The sequence below is a fragment of the Stenella coeruleoalba genome (assembly GCF_951394435.1).
Source record: "Stenella coeruleoalba genome assembly, chromosome: 15".
In the NCBI taxonomy this organism is placed as follows: domain Eukaryota; kingdom Metazoa; phylum Chordata; class Mammalia; order Artiodactyla; family Delphinidae; genus Stenella; species Stenella coeruleoalba.
Genome location: NC_137161.1, coordinates 23,647,689 through 23,671,942, shown reverse-complemented (window position 1 = coordinate 23,671,942; position 24,254 = coordinate 23,647,689). Strand labels below are relative to the sequence as shown.

Below are 24,254 nucleotides of genomic sequence, written 5' to 3'. Positions count from 1 at the left end.
CTAAGCAAATTCTGGGCCCAAGCAGCTCCATTTCCCCACCTTGTGACTCTAGAAGACAAATCTCTGAGTCTCAGTTTTTCCATTCAAACTATGCAAAATTGCCTTTTTTTAAAAAGAAAATTAATTAATTAATTTATTTTTATTTTTGGCTGTGTTGGGTCTTTGTTTCTGTGTGAGGGCCCTCTCCAGTTGTGGCAAGCGGGGGCCACCCTTCATCGCGGTGCGCGGGCCTCTCACTATCGTGCCCTCTCTTGTTGTGGAGCACAAGCTCCAGATGCGCAGGCTCAGTAGTTGTGGCTCACAGGCCCAGTTGCTCCGCGGCATGTGGGATCCTCCCAGACCAGGGCTCGAACCCGTGTCCCCTGCATTGGCAGGCGGACTCTCAACCACTGCGCCACCAGGGAAACCCCTGCCTTTCTTTTTTCTTTTTACATTATCACATGAGATAAAAACGCTTAACAATAAGTAGTAAAGTTTATACAGCAAACACCTATCTCGGTCCCAGGTACTATTCAGAGAGTCTCACACATGATAGCTCATTTATTCTCCACAAAGCTGTAAGGTGAGGTAGGTAACATAGCTATCCCTATTTTACAGACAGAAAGCTGAGGCACAGAGATTAAGACTTTGCCCAGGGTCACACAGCTGGGGTGGGACCTGAGCCCAAACAGTCTGGCTTCCGTGCCCACGTGCTCTCAAACACCGTGACACTGCCTTGGAAGGGAGGTGAGAAACCGGACCCACTCCTTCACCTGAGACGAGGGCCTGGCAGTCTCCGTCCCTCCCTTCAGCACCTGGGGGCTGCCTAGTTCCCTGTGCCATCCTGCCACCACTCTCAACCCTGCTCTGGGCCAGCTTCTCTAGGAAGTCTGCACCTAAAACAAAACAAAATGAAACAAAAACCAGGTGAACTCTATCTTACTTGTTCATCTATTTAGTTTGGAACTTAAATCTATTAAAGATTCAACCTCATTTCTCTTCTTGGCAAAGACTAGATTGTAAACCCTGTAAGATCATTTCTCTATGGCATACGCTCTACCAGCAGCATTTAGGGATTAGCACGTGGTGAGAGATCAAAATGTTCCTTGAATAAATACATGAGTGAAAACAATTCTTAATAGCGCCATACAAATTAATAATGCTGCTGGACTTCGAGGAAAAAAGAATTCAGTAATGCCGTCATCATTCAACAAATGTATATGCGTGCTAACCATGCACCAAGCACTGCTCTGGGAGTTGAGGCTACAGCAATAAACGAGAGGTAATTCCTGAACTCCTAGAGCTTACATTCTAGGGAGGGAGGAAGGGTCACAATAAGCAAAATAAAATATATAGGATGCTAGATAGTAATTTAGTGTTATTACCCTAACCCTATCATTCAAGGTCCCTAAGATTGGAAGGGCCTGTGTCTGGTGTACAGATGTGGGGATAGGGTGGGAGCCTACTGCTGCTAACAGTTGGCAAGCACTGACGTGAAGGTAGGGAAATGACTCAAGAACAGAACCAGGGATGTTTGATGAAGCTTTACTACAAATTCCTGAAGGACACGGCCACATGGTCCCATCTGTGTCCCCAGCACATGGCAGGCACTGAGTGAACACTTCATGATGGTACAGGGCATCTGGGGACTGCAGGAAGGGAAAATGGGAAGCCCCATGCCTCTATATGCTCTGCACCACCATGCCAGATGAGAAAGGGTCAAGGCAATAGTTGAGGAAAATTAATCAAGAAAAAATATTATTCAGAATACACTTTACCCAGCACAGATGTCTCAATACCTGTGTCAATTTTTGAAAGGATTATTTTTACTTCATTTACTTCAAGGGCTTCATTCCCCTTGGAGTCCCTTGCAATGCAACAAAATTACTTCTTAAATCAAATCAAGAAGCATTTCCTGTGTACTTACAATGTGCCTTGCTCTGCGCTGGGCCCTAAGGAGGTTAACTCAAGGACGCCCCATGATTCTTGCACTTGAGAAATTTATAATCACACTGGTAGAGTAACACACAAATGTAAATCTGGATGAGTTAGGGAAGATTTCAAGAGGAGACAGTAGACTATGGACAGGCAGAGACTGGAAGAAAAGTGGGGCAGGCAGAAAAGAAAATGATGGTGAACCACAAGGAGCCTCGAGGACAGGTTAAGGGGGATGGCACACACCTAGCCAGCACCGGGCAGCCGCTGTGGGTTTCTGTGTGATGAGTATTTGACATGAGTAGTGTTCAGGAAGATGAGCCAGGCTGTTAAATGATTTGCAGGATGGAACTGAGATGAAGAGTCAAGAGGCAGGGGGACCAGTGAAGTAGCCTACAGTGAGTTCAGGTGAGAGGTCAGGACCTGTTCTGAGCGTAAGACAACTGAAGTCCTGATAGTGGTTGTTTTAATGAAGGGCTCCTTGTAGTTTTTCCCGCTCCTTTGAGCATCAGAGATGTCATGTTTACGGCACATATGGCTGACACTCAGAAAAGATCAGCTAAATAGACGGCAATCAACATGGAAAAAGAAGTGCTTGCCTTCCAGCTAGGCCCTTTCAGCTCTAACCAACCCCACAGCATCATTCAGCCAGCATTTAGGGAAATGATCGGGAAAAGGAGTGTTGCAGCTGTCTCACCAATGGATCCAGAAATACTCACAGCACATCCAGGGCAGCTGCAATCAATGTATAGCTCTAATGTATCCTGGGTCTGACATCTTGGCTTCCAGAACTTTTTTTCACATAGGTATCCCAATCTTAGGAGAACCATCGCCCTCTGGTAGTGCCCAGTGCCAGGTTAAACCCACAGGGGAAAAGAGCAGACAGCTGCCTACTCTGTGGTAGGACATGGAGTGGGGGGCATCATCAATCCTCCCTGACCCCAAGAGCTCTCCAGTGCTACTCTCCAATCACTCCTCCTTCCAAAGACACTAGTTACAAGAAGCCCCCCATTCAAGTGCAAATGTTATCAGGGACCATTAAAACATTAACCTATTAACATCCATCAACAATTTAGCGTCAGTTTATCAGGAAAGGCAGCAATAGGGAGCTGATTCTAAGGAGTCAGGAAAAGACTCTGAGTTCACTCACTCATTCACTAACATCTGATAAAGGCCTATTATGTACGAAGCACTGCACTAGACACAGGAACACTGACCTTAAAAGGACCAAAAGAGGTCTTTAAGACAGGAAGACAAAATGGAAGGTGTATATGGTAGCTCTAGGGAATGGCAAAGGTGGCAGGATGATGGCAAAGGTGATAGGATTATGTAATGAAAAGAGCAACAAAATGAACCAGCAGTGAGTTTTAATCTCTGCCCTGCTACTAATATGTGACACTGAACAAGCCACTTTCCTTGCCAGGATTTAGTGTCCTCAATTGGAAAAGGCTGAATTAGGATCATCCTTGTGTCTGTCAAGCTTCTAGGGGATTGCCAGCCACTGAAGCGGCACAAAATATAAACACTGACTGCTTTGCAAATCTGATCAGCTAGGGCTAGCCCTGACTGGGGCTTCCCGCTACCAGCCAGAGCAGTCTGGACTTCCTTTACACAGTCCCTGGGGGTCATCACCAAGTGGGATTCTTCTGACATCCACATCTACCCACTGCTTCAAACCAGACTACTCTAGCATGTTTGAACCCACATCTGTCCCCAAATCACTCTAGTCTCTCATGGGCCTTTGAGCTAAGGATATTAGGGACAGGGATAGTCATCCAGGGCTACAAGGCAAGAGAGGCTTGGAGAACAAGTGGGAAGTGTGGCAAACTACTGTTCACTCTTGTAAATTCTCCCCAGGGTTGGAAAATTCTTATCTCACAGATTTTTGTCTGAGCTGGAAGGGGCCCTTAGGAATAACCTGGTCCAGGTTCTTCATCTGAACCTGCTGATTAACGGTAGGACCAAGTTTTAATTCCCTGATCTTCCAGCTCTAAGACTAGTGAGTGGTTTTTCAACTTTCCCATCCTGTTTCCTCTAGAGGGAGGATCCTCTTTGCCAGGCAACTCAGCTGGGGACCTAAAGCACAGCAGATGATAAACATCTTCTGTCTTTGAAAGAGAAGAGGTATAGCCATAAACAAGTATGCTCAAAATACCAAAGAAAATAGAGTTCATGTGAAATTTGAAGAATTTTAGCAAAAGGGCATAGGACAGGGATGAAAAGAAGTAGTGTGGGAGACACTGAGAATGCCATGGAGTGCTTAATGGGAATCGTCTCCTACTTGCCCCATAACCAGGTACAAACCACAAGCCCGTTGATTCTTAACCCCAGCAGCTGAACTACCCGAGGCCCAGAAAAGGGGCAACACACACAGTTTACACCTTTTATTATTCTGATAGAAATTTCTCTCCTGGGAGCAGAAAGGGGTCAAAAGTCCAAAACCAAAATTATATCTCTTTATAAGTCAGAGCAAAGAAGCATTACAGCAGTTATTTTATTTATTTATTTATTTAAAAGCCTCAGTGAACAGAGCAGAGCAGGAGGTGTTAGAAAACTCACTACAAGTAATTTATTCGCTGGGAACCACAAAGGCTTTCCTAAGAACAGCAAAAACACCATTGATTTCCCCAGTACCTTCCTTTCAAAGGACTCCAAACACTTCACACATATCGTTTTAAATTGTCCTCAAAGGCTCCAAAATAAGGGGTTACTATTTCCCCAGGTTCAGATGGAGAAACTAAAACATTCATGCCTGCCCTATCTGTCCAAGTCATCCTAACAGGTTCAGCTAACATCGACTGAGGGCCTGCTATGCACATGACCCATGCCAGGCAAAAGGGTGATATAAAGACGAAAGATATGATCTCCATCCTCCAGCGAGGCAGAATCCAGTGGGGCATGACGGATGTGTACACAAATCCTTTTGAAATAAGGCAGCCTATGCTAGGTGCTATAGAAAAGGTCCAAATACAGTGCCTTATTTTACCAAGTGGCACTAAAATGTGCCAAGTACTGTGCTAAGTCTTCACTACCATCATATTGTTTAAGTCAGACTATGTGTGGCTTATAGAGAAAGAAATGCGAGGTAAAGAGACTTGCCCAGAGTCTCAAGGCCGCACTATGGCAAAGCAGGGATTAGCACCCAGGTCTGTCTGGCTCCAAAGCCCATGAGATGGGAGGTAACTGCTTGGGAAAACGGTCTTTGGAGAGTTTAGCACAAAGTACCCATACCTTAGAGGTGAAGAGCAGGACACATGGGCTCTCACTAGGTTGTTGGGGAAAGGCCTGTCTCCTCAGCCCCAAATTGCATATGCATGTACTCATCCGGATCCTCCACCACAGGGACTGCTCTCGTGGATCAAGAAGCCAAAGGCAAGGGTCTTCCAAAAGGGAACAGAGATCTCTCTGAGCAAAGAAAGACTGCAAGGTCCTGAGCACTTCATCTTCTGTTCGTGGGCACTGAAAGTGGATCCAGGCCAGAGGGTGTGGGATCCCCTGGCTGGCTGTGACAGAAAGTCTACAGCCTGTGCGAGCAGGGCATGGTGGTCATGGTATACATACCAGCAGAGCATCCTTTTCTCAGAGCTGGGTGGAACTCCTGCAAGGGAAGGAGCCCCCTGCTGGAGGTCCCTAGAGAAGGGCCTGGCCTGGAGATAGCTCTGCAGAGCTCACCTGGTGGGGGTAACCTCTGCCTCGTCTGCTAAGGTTCCATTTTGGAGGCTAAGGAACAAAGTGTCAGATTTGGAGGAAGAAGAGCTTATGCGGCACCAGGCTACTGTCCCCAGACCAGACAGGTTAGAGTGCATAGTCAGCCCTGGGGAATCCCTGGGTCTTAGCAAGGGTCAGGTTAATATATAGCTCTATATTAAGGTTCCAGGACAAGAAAGAGATGGCGGAAGGAGCAGGTCCTCCAAACTCTGGAAGGAAAGTTGGGCCTGGAACTAAGGAAGCCCAGTCGCCAGCCTAGCAGTCTTCCCGTTTAACACGTGTGATCCTTCTGCAATTGTTTTCAAATCTTAATTTCGACCTAACAAGACAACAACAAAAATCCTTTGATGGATAAAAGAAAAGTGTTAACAAAGTGTGTGCGAGAGAAAGGGGATAATGAATAATTATATCAAAATACCCAAATAAGGGAAGCTCTATACTTTCTGGCAGCCATGGCAATAGGAAAGCAGGATTGTTACATCATTCTCATTGTTAAATCAAGGGAAGCATAGAAGTTCATCAGGGCAGAGAAAGTTCTTAATTCTCAGTGCAGAGAGACTCATATATACACAAGCGAATGTGTACCTGCACACATACACATACACTTACCCCATTTCTCTTTCCAAGGAACAGGGCAAGCCGCTCTCCAGAGCCCTGCTGCCTCTCTCACACCACACTACCACGGCATGCAATGAAGCACTTCAACAGTTAAAACATTTTTGTGCCAATATTTTAAGAGTGCAGAAGGTTCCAAATTACATGTAAAATAAACAATGCCAGACTGTGAAAACTCTTGGCTGCAACGTTCTCTGATGTTAACAAGAGTTTCTTTATTACTGTAACCTTTCAGAAGTGAATAAAAATTATTTCTCTGCCCTAGTTTTGCCCTCCAGTAAAAAGGAAGAGAACAGGGACCATGGAAAGAGCTGTACAATGACCTCTCATGAAGCCTAGGAGGCTGGGAAGGGGGCAGTTTAAAACACAAAGCCTTCCATATATGTTTCTAGTCAAAGGTTAGAAATTTAGTTTGTGCTGTGCTGATCATATTGTAGAATTTCACGTTCCTAGTATTTTTATGTAACTAAAACCCTTAGGGGGACAAAAGGGCATTTTCAAGAGCCCGAACTAAGCTGCTACTATGGAGAAAACCCAAATCTTGATCAAGGCTCCTTAGCCATTCAGTGAAATCTCCTGACTCAGAAACTGAGTCTGAAGTGCCCTTAAAAAACAGGGAAGAAGACCTATAGGTGGCCAGGACTTTGACAAAATGTGTTATTTTGCAGACTTTTGAGTCGATGAGCCTGTGAATACTGGACACACAGAAGGATCTCAAAATGGAGCTAGTCTGGACAGTGTTTTCACCACTGCAGGAGAAAGAGGAAAAAAGCCACCAAACAAAGGCAAACATGCTCTTGTTCTCTCACAGAACACTGCCTTTACCCACACCATTCCTCTGCCCAGAATGTTCCTGTCTAGCAAACACTCATCCGAAAAGATACAAACCAAATGTCATCTACCCCAAGCTTTTCTCCTCTGGGCAGAGCAATTTTTAAATATCATAATCTCTTAATATTATAATTACCTGTTTATATGTTTGTCTTCTCCTACTAGACTGGGGAGTCAGGGACAATATCTTTGTCATCTTTGTATCTCCAGTGCCTAGCAGAGTACCTGGAAACTAGCAGACCACAATAAAATGGTTGGATAGATGGGTAAAACCTTGTTTGTGTCTGGGAACAGAAATCAGACAGAGAATGATTAACTGCTAAAAAAATAGAACACAAGCTCTGGGATTTAACACAAGGCTAGCTTTTCAGACTTTCACAGAGTTGCAAATGTTAAGTCTGGAAGAGAATTTAGAAATCATCAAGCTCTCCTCCCCAGAGAGGTGAGGTGATTTGACTTACTCAAGCTCACCCAGAGAGTGGCCAGGCTGGCCAGAACTCCTTCCATTATACCACACCATCCTTTCTCTTTACTGTCAAAAATTGCAGGTATAAATATTTATTTGGCAATAAGATGAGAAATATGATTAAGACTACAAATTATGAGAACGTTATTTCATTATAAACAAATGAACAATGGATGTCACAGTAGGAATTCAAATAATTTTATATAAATTACAATATCTGAGTTGCTTAAAAAGCTAAACATAGCATACCATATGACCCAGCAATTCCACTCTTAGGTATATACCCAAGAGAACTGAAAACATATGTTCAGATAAAAACCTGTACATGAATGTTCACAGCAGCATTATTCAAAAAAGCCAAAAATGGAAACAGCCCAAATGTCAATCAACTGATGAATGGATAATAATATGGGGTATATCCATACAATAGATTATCCATAAAAAGTATGAAGTACTGAAACATGCTACAACATGGATGAACCTTGAAAACATTATGCTAAGTAAAAGAAACCAGACACGAAAGACCACATATTATATGATTCCATTTATATGGAATGCCCAGAATAGGTAAATCCACAGAGACAGAAAGTAGAGTAGTGGTTACCAAGGGCTGGGGGAAAGGGGAATGGGGAATGACTGCTAACGACCATGGGCTTTCTTTCTGAGGTGATGAAAATGTCCCAGAATTAGATAGTGGAAATGGTTGCATAACATTGTGCATTTACTAGAAAAGCACATTAAAAATGCTGAATTTTATGGTATATGAATTACATCACCATTTTTTTTAATGGAAAAAAAATACAATCTCTTCCTTCTAGTAATTTAACTGAAGGAGTCAGGACCAGAGATGCTTAAGCACTCACAGGTTCTGAGTTATATGACAGTAATATAATGCAAGTTTGGGGAAGAAGTAAACACTTTTAAAATCTTAATGCTAATGCTAGAACCACAGTTTTTAGCAACGACCTTTTCAGGCAGTACACAGTAGTGATTAAGAGCATGGGCTCTAGAATCTGGCAAGTTTGGGTTCCAATCCAGGCTCTCATATTTACTGTGTAAGTCTGGTTCAGTTACCTAACTGGTAGGCTAAATAATGGTCTCCCAAAAGATATCTACATCCTAATTCCTGGAACCTGTGAATGTTACCTTATATAGCAAAAAAGGACTTTACAGCTGTGATTAGGTTAAGGATCTTCAGATGGGAAGATTATCCTGGATTTCCAGGTGGGCCCTAATTGTAATCACATGCACCCTTATAAGAGGGTGGAAGAGGGTGCTTAGACCCAGATAGAAGAGGAGAATGCAATGTGCCCACAGAGGCAGAGATTGGAGTGACGTGGCCACAAGCCAAGGAATGCCAGCAGCCACCTAAAGCTAGAAAGGGGCAAAGAACAGGTTCTTCCCTAGAGCATGGCCCTGTTAACATCTTGATTTCAGCCTAGTGAAAATGATTTCTAGCCTCCAGAAGTATGAGAATAAAGTTCTATTATTTTAAGTCACCAAGTTTGTGCTAAGTTGTTACAGCAGCTATAGGAAACTAATATACTAACTTCTCTGATCCTTAGTTTCTCCATCTGTAAAATGAGGATAGGATTTCATGGGTAAGATTGCTGTAAAACATAAAACTGAAATGGTGCTTATAAAGTGCACAGCAAAGAGAAAGTGCTCAATAATTGTTAGCTATTACTATTGCTGACCTCTGTTTCTGTATTATGCTGAAATTCTCAACTTTCACATGTCACTAGTCCATCCCAGACCCTGCTCCTCTTAGCAAGGGGAGCAGTAAGAGCTGGCCATCAGGAAACCTGAGTTCCGTTCTTTGGTTGGTTTCTAACATAAGCTTACTCAGCTCTCCCAGAGCCAGTTTCTCCATCACTTAAATGACAGGATCAGACTAGAGCAGTGGCCCTCAAACTGGAGGCTTTGTTAAAATACAGATTGCTGGGCCTCACCTCCAGAGTTTCTCATTCAGCAAGTTCCTAAGTGATGTTGAAGCTGCTGGTGTGGGGACCACTTTGAGAATCTCTGGATTAGATTATTTCAAGGTTCTTTTCCAGTTTTAAGTCTGAGATTCTCCAGGAACATCCCATAGATGTAGCACTCCAGTAATAAACACAGCTGTATCAGGCTGAAATAGCCTTTAAACTAAGTTCTTTTCCCCGTGGGGGACAGGAGGGTATGAGGTTATATGGTAAAGACTGCTTTTAATTTTTGAACGAAGCAGAATGAAAAATCTTAAGCAATGGTGGGAACAGGAAGAGGCTGTCCCCTTATCCAACGTGCTGGCCCCATTTTAATTTATCTTAATCCCACCCTTCTTCCTTTTCACCAGACCCCTCCCCCTAATGCCCTCCTCTAGAAACACATCTAGGTGTCTCCTGAATACATTTATTGGCTTTGCACAGTATAATACCACCTTTGTTAGTCTCCCAGCCCAGCCTCTCCAAGCACAGTGTTCAGTCTCGGTGTTCCTCTACTCCTAAAAAAACACGACCGAGGAGTCTCTGAAAAATAATTGTAAAATCAACTAAGGCGAATTCAGACGATGTGGAGATATTCAGGCTCTAAATGCTGGAAAAAGAAACAAATTCAGAACATTGTTAGCATTCTCATCTGTCTTTTTTTTCCCCCTTAATCTCTATCTGTCCTGTTGAGTAGGAAACCTCTGCCGTATTGGGTTAGAAATTCTGAATAAAGGGGACTCAGGCTTGGGACTGCACTGAAGAAATGGAACAGCTCTAGATTCAAGAAAAACTGTCCTCTTGGTCTTTGGAAGTCTTTGGTAACAAGACAGGGGAGAAGGAACCTGCCATGAAGTTGATTTCCACTTCCCCCTCACCCCCAGAGGTATCATCGTACAGTAAAGCAGACACTGGACTGGGAATCAGCATACCCTAGTTTTTGGTCCTCATTTTGCTGTTTTCTAGCTGCATGACCTTGGGCAAATCAATTAACTTCTCTGGGACTCCATTTCCTCACCACAGAAGTGAGAGGGTGGGAACAAATCTATAGTCCTTAACCTGAGATGGGCATCAGAAATCTTCTGGGGAAGTTTTTCAAAATACACACACCTCAGCACCTTCAGACCCAGAGAATCTCTGAGGCTCCCAGTCTAATGTTCTAAGGTTCATCTATCCTATAAAGTGGATTAAAAGTATAAATGATGAGAGAGCCAGGGAATCCATGAGGCAGGTCACAGAGAGAAAAATGAACTTTTTTGGGGGGGTGGGGGGATGGGTCAGAGAAATTGAATCCAGGTGCCATAAGAGATCATTAATTCAGTATTTGGGAGATAGTGCTGGCCAGACATTAATAATAGAAGAACATACATACACCCAACAAGTATCTGAGGGGTGACTACATTAGGCACTCTGTGTTAAGCACTAGGGATCCTAGGATCCTTATCCCATCTAATGGGCATGACCTACACAAACCCGTAATTACAGTACAGCATGGTAAGTCCTATCTCAGAAGTTTGTGCGAAGTGCTGGAGGAATACAGACAAGGGAGTGTCCAAATATACTAATATTACTGGGGGGTGCTGGGAAAAGCTCCTTGGAAGAGGTACTATCCAGTTGTGTCTTACAGTGCCATGAGCAGAGGAGACAGGGTTAAGACCACTTCAGACAGAGGGAACTGCGTGAACGAAGGCTCAGAAGCATAAAGGAACATGGAATATTATAGCACCAGTGAAAACGAGGCATGAGTGGAACATGTGTTAGAGTGTGTGTGTGCACACGCTCAAGTATGAACATTTGCATGTAGGAGAAGTTTGCTGGAAATTATACTAGAAAGGTGGGCTGGGGCCAGAATGTGAAGGCCTCTCCCCCAATTTTTCACTTTGTAAAGCTTCAAACTTATTATTTTTTTTAAGGTGTAAGATTAATACAGCAAAAGGTTGTTGTATTACAACCAAGAAGGTTCTCCGATATAACTGTGAAGGGTTCTTTATGCCATTGCTAAAAAGTTTGAATTTTGTCCCTCAGAGATTTCTAGACAGAAGGGATATGATCAGATGTGGGATTTAAAAAGAATACCTCTGGCAGCTTAAATGGTGGCAGGTTCACTAGAGGGGGAAAGTCCAGGAACTAGTTAGGAGGCCATGTCCAATAAAGGACAGATGATGAGGAACTGACATGAAGCAATGGAACAGAGGAGAGGATAAAATCCTGAGATATTTTGGGCAGAAAAGTGACAAGACAACTCGATGCAGAGGATGAGGCAGGAGTTGAGGACATTCTAAGAATTCTAGCTTGGGGGGCTGGACTGGTGGTGATGACCTTAGATGTGAGACAGGAAAACACAGGAAGAACAGGTTCATGGAGCTCTTTATCCCATCTCCTGAGTGAGATTTATTTAGGAGTAGCACTAGTGACCCCTGAAAGAGAGGTGTGGAAAATGGCTTTAGCTGTGCCCGATGCACACAGCTCTAAGCAGTATTCTGACTATGGTACAAAAGATACCAAATGCAACCGGGCACCCAGAGAGATTGGAGGCAAAAGAAATGTGATGCATTGGAGAGGTAAACAGTTCTGCAGTGATGAGCTGAACTGGGAGTACTTAGCATGAGGGGTACTTAAGAAGGTATTAGGGGAAGGCAGGACTACACATGCACTGAGTCAGCCAGGGCTTTGTAAAATGGATTTAGGTCACTGTTTCTCCTACAGAAATTCCAGGAGGCAAACTGAAGATAAAAAAGTGGATGAAATTCACTTATTTATTCAGTCAAGAAACATTTACTGAATGCCTACTAAACACAAAGCTCCACTGAGGCACCACAGGAATACAAAGACAAACAAGTAAGAATTAGACCTCAGGAAACTCACAATCTACAGCTGAACATAAAAATGGCCATGAGAGAGATAAATGACCATGTGCATAGACAGCAGTTTCACGCTTTATTTAATTTCAAATACAGAAACGTTTATAACTTCTCTTTTAGGGACACTCCCTGAAGTGGAGTGAATCCAGTACGCCACTCAGAAGGTCACATGACCTGAGCCATCAGACTGGCATTCTGTTTGTATGCACCCAGGCATCCAGTCAGTTAGAAAACCACCTAAAGCATACACTCCATGCACTCTTGCTACCTCTTAAGGCCTGAGGATAAGAAACTTGCGTACAGAAAGGAACGCATCTATTAGAGGTACATCTTCAGCTGGCTCAAATTCATGGGCCAATTCCAAAATGGAATTGCTCTACCTTCTAAGAATTTAGTCTTCTCTCCCCTAATAAATAAGTATCCACTCCAAGATCTTAGGACATTTTAAAAATGTTCAAAAGAACGATTGCTATTGGAAAACAAACATGTATTCTTACTTTACAAGCTTCGAGCCCATGGGATTGCTCTGTATTTACACTCCACCATTCATATTACTGGCCACAAAAACTATACCTTTTAAGTGGTCCTTGCCTTTTAAAACAATACCTTTGGCAGTGAGTTTTAATTCTGACCTAGAGATGCAAAGTATAGCAAAATTTTTACCTCATGGTAAAACAAAGGAGTTTGATTGAAGATTTTTGTGGGGGGAAGGAAGAGATGGGAATGGAATTAGAGGTCTGGAAGGAAATTTCCAGAAATCTAAAGTACATGTAATTCTTATTTCTACTACCTTTTATAGATTTAAGGCTTTTCTGGTTTAGAAATATAATGTACCTTATTTACAAATTGTTTCTTTTTAATCAAATAATCCCACTAGAAGATGAGAAATCATGGACAAAGAAAAAGAAAAATTGAGAGTGGAGACAACTTCTCATTTCTTTTTCTTCCAATATTTAAGACTAATGAGCAAACAAATATCCTCAGAATAAAAAGGATACCTCCTCACCCTACTTTTCCCAACACTTATAGTGGGCTTCCAGAACCATCTCCTTTCATCAGATATTTACCAGGCATACGTTCTGCCAAGGAGCAATGACTGGCACTTTGGAGAATACAAAGAGGGATGCATGTGATCTCGCCCCCCAGGAATCCACCCAGGAGGCAGTCAATACATGAATGACACTGATGCAAAAGAGAAACAGTAAAAGCCAGAAGAAGGGTAAAGATAAATTATTAAGGTACTAACAGCTAGGGGAAACCGGGATTGGCTTCCAATTTGAAGTGGAGGGACATGAAGGAATTGCGGCTGGCATGTTAGGGCAATCTAGGTATATGTACCACATGAGAAAAGACACAAGACAGGAAGAGCAAAACATTCAGCTTGGCTGCAGTGAAAAGTACGTGAGGCGGGCTTCCCTGTTGGCGCAGTGGTTGAGAGTCCACCTGCCAATGCAGGGGATGCGGGTTCATGCCCCAGTCCAGGAAGATCCCACATGCCGCGGAGCGGTTGGACCCGTGGGCCATGGCCGCTGAGCCTGCGTGTCTGGAACCTGTGCTCTGCAACGGGAGAGGCCACGCGGTGAGAGGCCCACGTACCGCAAAATAATAAATAAATAAATAAAAGTATGTGAGGCAAAGATGGAATGTGATGTTCACCGAGTGCTTCCTATGTACCAGACACATGTGTAGAGGTTTCTCATATTTAAGGTTCAAGAAGAGTTGGGGAAATGAGTTTGGAAAGGTAGTCTGGAGTATGATCAGAGGACTTTACAAAGCAAAATGCTAGTTTTGAAAAGCAAAGTAGAATTTTACAAAGGAGTCCAATTCAGCCCACAGCTCCTCCACCTCTTTCCAGGCCCTCTGCACCATTCCATCAAGCAGCTCTGCTACAGAGAGAGCAGGAGACCATGAGCTGACCGGAGGTTCATCCTTATTCAGAAAAGCAGCGAGCAAGAAGTCACCTGACATCCTGCTGAAGCCAACTGTCATGCCAGGGACCACTGACAGAGATAAACTTGCAATTTCTTAACTAAAGCCCATCCCCACCCACTCCTACCTTGTCTCCACAGTTTGGAAAGCTTAAACCTGCTTATTGTAAGCCACAAGGTGGAGATGTCTGGCAGGGCAGAACTGAAAGGAAGTCGTTTAGCCAGCCTAAAGTTACCATTAACACTTTGAGCCACTGCCTTGAGCTAATTTTTATGTTTGTTTTTTAAGTTTGGTTGAAATGTCACAAATGGAAAAATTAAGTAAAGCGCTCCAGTTAGCCACAAGACTGGACACACCTGGCTGCAAACCCAGCAAAAGAAAACTTACTTCATTAGTAGGAGAGGTAGAAAGTGAAATTTACATCTGAAATCTGCCTGCACCAGGAGAAAGTGCTGAGGCCAAAGGCTCTGTCTGTTTTTACAGCTGTGTCAAGTCTTAGTTCTCTACTCTTACCAACACTCAGGAGTGAGGCAAGGGCCCAAGGAAAAATGGTCTCCAACCTCTTCAGCTGCAACTCAGCTCACAAAGGTTTTTAAGAACCAGTTAATGAAATAAAACAAGACCAGATGAGGTGATATAATGAACTTTATTTCCACAGCTAATTTATATGTTTAAATCCCAAATAATGTTTTTTTTAAAGTCAGAACACTCTAAATTATTGATGTGATTTTTGTAACCTCAAATTTAACACTTACTTTTTATAACCAGCTTCACTGATGATATATGAGGCTGCCATATTTTTCACAATAGTTGGGCTCCTAAAAAGCTGGTAAAAAGCAAATTTTTGGAAAGTGAAAATTTTCTCACCAAATGAGACTGGAACTCTAATTTCAAAGGATTTCTTGATCCAAATTTCTAATGTGTCATTAATTCGCATTCTCAATCTTCCCCACACAAATCTACTCAAGTAAAGTAATGGCCTCTAAGAATTCTTTGGCATAAGAAAAATCACCACTACATTGATCAGTCTTATAAATTCTACTTTTTATATGAGTTTTCTTAAAGATGCCAAGTAACACAGAAACAGATTTGCAAATTACCACCTTCACATCATAGGTTTTCAAAGCTGAAAAGAAACTTGGAAATCATGTAGTCACCCACCCCCCCAAGTTTTTTTTTTTTAACCAAGAAACTGAAGCATGGAGAAGAGAAAAGACTTGCCAGCCAGGGTCAGAACCAGGCCAGACTGGCTCCCTCTGGCTGCTACTTTTCTCCAGCCACATGCCATTCTTCTCCAGCCTAACCTTCTCATTTCTTTAGGTTGTACAAACGCCAAAGACTGAGGTCCCCTCTACACACACACAGTCACGCTAACAACTGAGAAGTGGCTAATGTATAATTTTCTTGCCTGTAAAAAGGGTGTCTGTTTATAGCATGAGGTTGGAAAGGGAGGAGCAAATCAGTTATAACAGAAACGTAATAATATTAATTCCCCAACTCTTTGAAATCTCTATTATTTTTTATAAATTTATTTATTTATTTATTGGCTGGGTTGGGTCTTCATTGCTGCGTGCCGGGTTTCTCTAGTTGCGGCGAGCGGAGGCTACTCTTTGTTGCGGTGCGCGGGCTTCTCACTGTGGTGGCTTCTCTTGTTGCTCGCGGAGCACGGGCTCTAGGAGCGCGGGCTCAGAAGTTGTGGTGCACCAGCTTAGTTGCTCCACGGCATGTGGGATCTTCCCAGATCAGGGATCAAACCCGTGTCCCCTGCATTGGCAGGCAGATTCTTAACCACTGCGCCACCAGGGAAGTCCCTCTATTATTTTTAAATCATCTTTTATTTATAGTCTTTGTAACTAAACTTGAGCTTGGCATTTCTGTTCATGAAGACAAATTTAAGAGTCTATACTTGGGGATCATTATGGATCATCTGAAACCCTGCTATTCAACGTGTGGTTGCCCCTCCCCCACCCAGCCCCACCAGTGGAACTGGCATCACCCAAAGCTTTTTAGAAATGTAGACTCTCTGGCCTCACCGAAAACCTACTGAATCAGAATTTGTATTTTAACAAGATCCCCAGGTGAACTGTAGGCTCATTAAAGTTTGAGAAATGGTGGTCTAACACACTTCTCTATAGGACAGCATCATATGTAGAACAATTGAGATAGAAAAAAATGGTTGGATAAAATGGGAGAAAAAAAAAAAAGAAAGGCTAATTTCTGCAGGACTGCATTGACGTACACCTGGACCAGAGACTAATAAACCGAGTATGATCTATCTGACAAATAACTTGGCTTTAAAACAGAATTTCAGAGGCTGAAGTTCAATTTATTCATTCATTCAACAAGTATTTATTTATCCAATGTTTACCGTGTAAACAAAAAACTGGATAAGACAGGTTTCGCGCCTTTATATAGCATACAGTCAAGCAGAAGGGACATTATAAAGTAACATGGGAGAAGGTTCAAATTGCTGAACCTTGTGATGGAGATATATATATGTAGGTCCCAAAGGAAATCCATTTGGGGGTGGAGGTGGGGTAGAGTAAAAGGTTCCTGTGGTCCAGGAATTGGCAACCTATGACTCATTAAGCTATTCAGTTGGGGACAGCTGTGGTCCACATGGCTCTAGTGGTCCCACTTCCAGCAGAGTTTAATCAACAGTGATAAGAAAACAGACTAACTCATAGAAGAACTACTGTGTAACTGCATGGCAGTAAGCCGAGGCTTTGGCTGGCCAGGGGGTATCACTGGTCATCATTAAATGGGATGATTTGAGACTGCCAGCACTACTGTATATCCACTGTGAGCTGCCACAGAGTTGAGCAGTAAGTACTTGAGGGCATGTGGAACACTCAGCTGGTTGAAGAGCTTAAAGACTGCTGATCCCACTCTGGGCAGCTAAACAGCAGTAAGGTATGACAGTGAGAAAAATGAAGAAGGAAGCAAAGAGTGTAATTACAAACACACATTGACTCCAAAACAGATGATTATAATGATTATGATGAGGAAGATGATGATGACAGCAGCTAAAACTTTGAAATATGCTATCATCTTCTTAGAATGAACAGAAATGCTAATGGTCTGCTGTCCCAGAGAAAGGCATGTAAATGTCAGTGAAGCTATCTAAAGATGAACCCGAAATGAAATTGAGCTATTTGTAGTGAGGTGGATGGACCTAGAGTCTGTCATACAGAGTGAAGTCAGAAAGAGAAAGATAAATACCGTATGCTAACACATATATATGGAATTTAAGAAAAAAAATGTCATGAAGAACCTAGGGGTAAGACAGGAATAAAGACACAGACCTACTAGAGAATGGACTTGAGGATATGGGGAGGGAGAAGGGTAAGCTGTGACAAAGCGAGAGAGAGGCATGGACATATATACACTACCAAACGTAAGGTAGATAGCTAGTGGGAAGCAGCCCCATAGCACAGGGAGATCAGCTCGGTGCTTTGTGACCGCCTGGAGGGGTGGGATAGGGAGGGTGGGAGGGAGGGAGACGCAAGAGGGAAGAGATATGGGAACATATGTATAACTGATTCACTTTGTTATAAAGCAGAAACTAACACACCATTGTAAAGCAATTATACTCCAATAAAGATGTAAAAAAATATAATAATAATAAATAAATTACTAAGCAATTTAAAAAAATAAATAAAAAGATGAACCCATGTCTACTGTGCTTTCTATACACGCATTTCCTCCAAAGTCATGAGAATCTGAAAATACCCTCAATCCAGATTCTCAGTAGGCAACCATCATTTCCATGACTTAGTCTCAAAGACTATAATTTCACACATAGAGTGAGCATATGATACCATCAGACAATAACATAGGAAGTGTGTGAAAATAATTATAGTAGATAAAAGTAAGACATGGGAGATCTCCCACTTAATTCCCATGCAGCATGGAAAGATCTCTAAGATATATTGTTGAGTAAAAAAAAAAGTTGCATTTAAGTGCATAGAGGATGATATCATATATGATAAAATATATACACGCAAAACCACAGAACTTTGTGCTGTAATGAAAGAAACCAAATTAACCCATTTTGTGACCCTGTCTGATGGTTTGGCTTTAGATGCTCCCAAGCTAGGAGGCAATGATATGGGAAAAAAACAAGGAACTACAATCTACTAAAACACGGTCTAGATACACAAAATATACAATATACACAAAGGAAAAGAGTACTATTTATATAACAATTGTATCCTAATGTTTTGGTTTTGGTTTTCTATTGTCATCATATTCTGTTATATACATACTACATATTCTCCTTTCTCAGGTTATTAAATATACTAATGTACCTTTTCAGTAGATACCTTGCCAAAGTATTCTAGGTTGTCAGTGATCAAGAAGCTTGTTTTTAAGTTCTTGAGCACAGTGCAGGCCCCATGCCAGGATCTTTCCATCCAAACTAATTGTGAACTGACACACTGAACTGGTATCAAAGGCAAAGTGTCCTAAAACTGGATTATTATTATTTGATTTTATCTGTTCACCAAATCCATCCCTCCTATCACCATGATTTGGACTTAATAATCCCATCTCCGTACATAGGATGTACTCACACTGACAAACCATGGTAATGTGGGCAAATACATAAATAAAGTGTCAGTAGCATGCCAGTCTTCATAGAGGCAGAAGTGACTCTAGGTGAATTACCACTTGACATCAGGCCATTCTAGAACAGATAAAACTTCAACTCCAGTCAGGCAACCCCTCATTGGACTTTTCCAGGACCAGAATCTGAGAGCACTCACTTACCCCCATGATTCTGCCACGCTGCTCAACATCCTCCCACATAAAATGAACTATGATACGACACATGTATTTCCCACTCCGGCCTTCCTGCTTCATTCGGACTAGACACATCCTGGATGGGAAGAAGACATAAAGAGTCACTGGCTGTTTGCATTTTTCACATCACTCATTTCCACGGAAGGTCAGCTCATCTAAGTCATTTTATCAAAGGGCACAGAATCAAAAAACTAGAAGTGATTAAAAAAATCTTTTATTGAGCTATAACATAGATACTGAAAAGTACATAAATCTTAAGTGTACAGCTTGATGAATTTTTACATATAATATACACCCATGTAAGTACCACTCACATCAAGACATAGATTATTTAGAGCACCTCAGAAGGCTCCCTCATACATGAAAGGGACCACTTTTAGTTGTTTAAAGATAAGTCTGAATCCTTCATTTTACTGATGAAAACAGGAGTTCTAAAGAAGGAAAATGATGTGCCCAACACCACAGAGCAGTCTATAAAGGTGGGTATAGTACTGAGCTCTCCCATATGGACGCCACTAGCTACATGTGGCTACTGAACATCTTAAATATGGCTAGTTCAAACTGAGATGTGGTATAAGTTTAAGATGTCAAAGATCTAGTTCATGAAAAAAGAATATAAATATCTCAAATTTTTTACACTGCTTACATGTTGAAATATTATCAGGTATATTGAGTTAAAGAAAACCTATTATTAAAATTAGTTTCATTTTTTTTCTTTTCACTTTTTTAAATGGAGCTACTAGCAACTTTTAAATATGTGACTTGCATTATATTTCTGTTGGATAGTACCCGTCCAGAATATAGATGACAGAAAGTATTATGATTTCATCTGTATAATTATCAAATTGTTTCCCCCATTAGAATGTAAGTTCCATTGAAGGCAGACATCAAGTCTGGGTTTTTTTGGGTTTTTTTAAATCATTGTATATCTAGGGCTTAAGTATAGTATGCACTCAATATATATTTTCTGAATAAATAAATGAATAAAACATCTCAGGGCCAAGTTTAGGGCTCTTTCCCCTAAACCACATTGCCTCTAATCAGTCCAGAATGCTCTCTGCTTAAGACCTTACATAAGAATATAAGAATATAAACAGGGTCACCAACTTTCCAAGATAGCTCCTAATCTCATTCTTATGACCACACGTATTTCTATTATCTCTTGTTAAATAGTTATTAAGCAGCTACAATAGGACTACTCACCTAAACGACAACTCCTACTGTAATTATGGAGTATTTAGTCTAAACCGACAATTCTATCTCCATACACAATTAATCCTGCCCATTTAAATATCCTAGCAATAGTAAGGTCCAATGGAATGATTCCAGCCTGGCCTGCCTCAACATCTCTGTTAATGACTAAGATGGAGAAAAGAAAACATACTTATCAAATATGTAGATTGCAAGAAGCTGGGCAGGAAGACAAATATGTTGGATGACCCAACCATGAACCAAAAATACTTCAACAGACTGTTTCAATGGGCTAAATCTAACAGGGATAAATCTAGACCCTGCACTTGGGTCTAAAAGAACAGCTGTAGAGGTACAGGATTGGTGAGTCATGCCCACCTATGTGTGAAAAAGCCTTACTGGCTTACGTTGACAGTATACACTGAAGGGGAGTCAAGAAGATGATATGGTTGCCCCCCCAAATTAATGTGATTTTAGAAACAGTAATGCAAATATAGTATCTTCATGTACAAAGCGAGATTTTTGTTCTATTCAGCACACGTCAGACTCTACTTGGAATACTGTCGACAGTTTTGAACATTATATTTTAAGAGACAAGAGGAAGAGTTGTAAGATCAGAAGATATTTAACCTGGAGAAAAACAGGACAGTTGCCTTAAATATTGCAGAAAAGTGATTAGACTGTTTATCCAAAAGGTAGAATCAGAACGAATGGGTGGGTCACAGAGGGAGAAAAACTACTCAACATTGAATGCTGAAAGTAAAAACTTTCTAATAGGGGAGTTTCTGAAGATTTGAATAATGTAATGGATGACCTCAAAAAGCAGAGAATTTGCAACTTGGCTATCTACCTGATGGAAGGCTGACTACGCGATCTCTAAAGTCCCTTCCAACCTCGGGATTTGCTGATGCTGTGATTCTAAATTTGTAACCTCTGAACCCAGTTAGTGCCTAAGAAATAACACTTTGTGACAATAAAAACAGGTCATGGAAAAAGACTTGGCCACTTTATATGATATAGAGCATATTCCAAGGCAGAAACAAACTGGGGAAAGTTCAACAGTCCTTTTTCATAACATTTTTCTTAAAGTTAACCAAAGTTAGCCTCTCCACCTGAAAAGACGCTGTGTGTTTTGATGCTTAAGTGTCGTCAGAGGCCAATTCATCAACAGCAATAGTGAGGTAATGGAATTCTTCATTTATATAAAAATTCTCTAGTTTGTTAATACACCTGCCCTCTGAGGTTTAAAAGGCACAGATTTTCTCAGACCATAAACTTACTAACTATATCAACATGGAGTGAAGTGTTTTTTGTTTCAGAGCAGTTTGTTTTATAGCCCTTACAGTCAAATGGTTATCTGGGTTGAAAAGGTAAAGCAAATTGAAGATACTTTCAAGATGCTGACTGACACTTAATTCACTCAATGGACATAAATTTACTTCCTACTGTGTGGAGATTAGAGTGATGGTTAACAAGAGCCCAGCTTCCAAGGAGCAGTTAGTCTCCTTAGGGGAGACAAGAGCCCTAAGAGAGAATGCAGTAAGTGTCCCAAGAGGAACACAAAGTGCAATGGAGTTTGAGAGGATTACTCTTGGCTGAGTGGGATCAGGGAAAGCTTCACGGAAAATGAAACATTGTACCTGGGGCTTGGAAAGGTGAGCTGCAGGTGGACAGATAAAGGTAAAGAGAATTTCCAGAAGATGGAACATTATGAGCAAAGACAGGGCCATGGAAAGCTCAGCACATGGACAGGGACAATACCTAGATTTTGTGGAAGGGAAGTATAGGAAACAGAAAAATATGCCAGAAAGGTCATGAAGGGCTTTTAAATGTCATGCTGAAAAGTCTGGACTTCACTCAGCAGACAAAGGAGAGCCACTGAATGTTTTTCAGGAAGAAGGGGTGTAATAAGATTAGGGGTGTAATAAGACCTTGGCTTTAAGAACAGATAAGTCTCTCAGAAGTTAACCCTTTCTTTCTTCCCAGCTGGAAACCCTTTCTTTCCAAGGCTGAAAAATGACAAATTTGGTGAATATTTACTTCAGTAGAACTATGGTATTTACAATTGTCTGATCCAGAAATTTAAATTAAGTGTGCATCTACCTTTTGAGAGAAATGCAACAGCAAAGTTTGCTGCAACCTGCACCTAATTTTGCTGATACTAAGAGTTTAAAAAATATAGATTCAAGCCTGATAAATGAAAGAAGGGCAAATTCTAATTATTCCTAAAACACCGTACCTAATTAGTTCTGTAGACAATTGATGACAATTTGAAAACACTATCAAATATAAAGTTCTACAGTAAATTTCATCTCACATAGTTAAAGTTATAAAATCAAAACAATCAGTCTTCTCATTAACAGGAAGTGTAGTGAAGATAACCATGAGTTCTACTGGGAAAATAAGATTCTGATCCACAGGGCTGCCCGTTCATCCACCATCACCAAACTCAGCTAACTAAAGGCTCAACTTATTTTTGTCCTGAATTTGTGAATCAAATTCTCTAGGTAGTTAAGGACAGAAAAGTCATCTTGTTGTGAAGAACTTTTGTGTTTGTCCTCTTCAAGGAAAAAGCACAGCTGAAGGCTGGGGCCCACATCTTAGACAGTCAGCTGCCTGGAATGTCCAGATCAAGCTGAAGGTCAATTCTTAGGGTACCTAACCTTGAAGCCTACAAATTCAGTCTACTCCTTTCTTTGTTTAGTAAATGTTTTGAATAGATAATACATGCACATGTTAAAAAAAACGTTAAGTCCGCTTCCTACCCACATCTCCCAATCACCAGGTTCCTCTCCCTAAGGCAACCACAGTTAGCAGCTTCTTAGGAAACCTTCCACATGTAATCTATATATATACCAACTTAGTGTATATGTACTCTCTTTACATAAATAGTAGCTTCCCTTTTCTCCCCATTTTCCACAATGGTAGCATTCTACACACACTTTTCTTACGTTGAAAAAACAATCTGTTACAGAAGGATGGTGGTGAAGAAATCTCAACTCCAACTCTGTGCTTCATCCACAGATACTACAGTCACCCCAGTGAAACCCTTTTTAGGATAATAGAGTTGTAGTAATTTATTTAGCAGTTGTTAGGGTAACATCTGATCCAGGCTGAATTCAGCTTATCTGGCAATTTTTTCCTATTCTAATAAGACTAAGAAATAGGAAAAAAAACCCTTTAATAGCAAAAATGGACAAGTGCTGTAATTAACAGCTAACACAACTATGTGCCAGGCACTGTGCTAAGTGATTCAGATACATTATTTCATTTAATCCTTACAACAACTATCGGAGGTTGGTATTCTTCCTGTCCCCACCTTACAGTTGAGGAAACTGAGTCTTACAGAAGTAACGTGCCCAGAGTTACAAAACTTGTTAAGTGTCAAAGCTGGGATCTGAACCCTGATAATCTGATCCCAGACTTAGACTGTTTTTCTGCCTCTTTTAATGACTAGAACGAACCTTCCAGAATCCATTTGCTTTTTCATTTAATCCTCACAAGGGCAATAATTTAAGTTTCAAAACTAACATCATATTAGAAATAAAATACCAGAAGGGAAAAGACTGGCTAACCTGAGGCAAACACACCTACAACAGCAAAAAGTAACTGCTGGCAGACTAAAAGGAAAGAACCTAAAAATGTATTTAAAATAAACACAACAGCAGTTCAACATGGAGGCTATAGCTACGAGTACAACTCAAAGAAGGCAGCCTGGCAAAATACAGTTGAGAGTTATCAGAACCGGGACTTCCCTGGTGGTCCAGTGGTTAAGACTCTGTGCTCCGAATGCATGGGGCCCAAGTTCGATCCCTGGTCAGGGAACTAGATCCGGCATGCAGCAACTAAGACCCAGCACAGCCAAAAAAATAAATAAAATTTTTTTTTTTTTTTTTAGAAAAAGAGTTATCAGGACCTCCTGAATGATCCAGAATAGGTTAAAGTATGTTGGAAGGTGAAAAGAAAATGAGTAAA

The 24,254-nt window shown here is 41.4% G+C and overlaps 1 protein-coding gene across 2 annotated transcripts in view; it reads right to left on the bottom strand.

Moving 5' to 3' along the window:
* Positions 1–24,254, bottom strand: part of UQCC1 (ubiquinol-cytochrome c reductase complex assembly factor 1) — a 91,148-nt gene that overhangs the window by 25,240 nt on the left and 41,654 nt on the right. For both annotated transcript variants that reach the window (XM_079946406.1, XM_079946405.1), the window contains exon 7: positions 19,056–19,164. In XM_079946406.1, the coding sequence (XP_079802532.1) occupies positions 19,056–19,164 (109 nt within the window). The remainder of the gene's footprint in view (positions 1–19,055; positions 19,165–24,254) is intronic.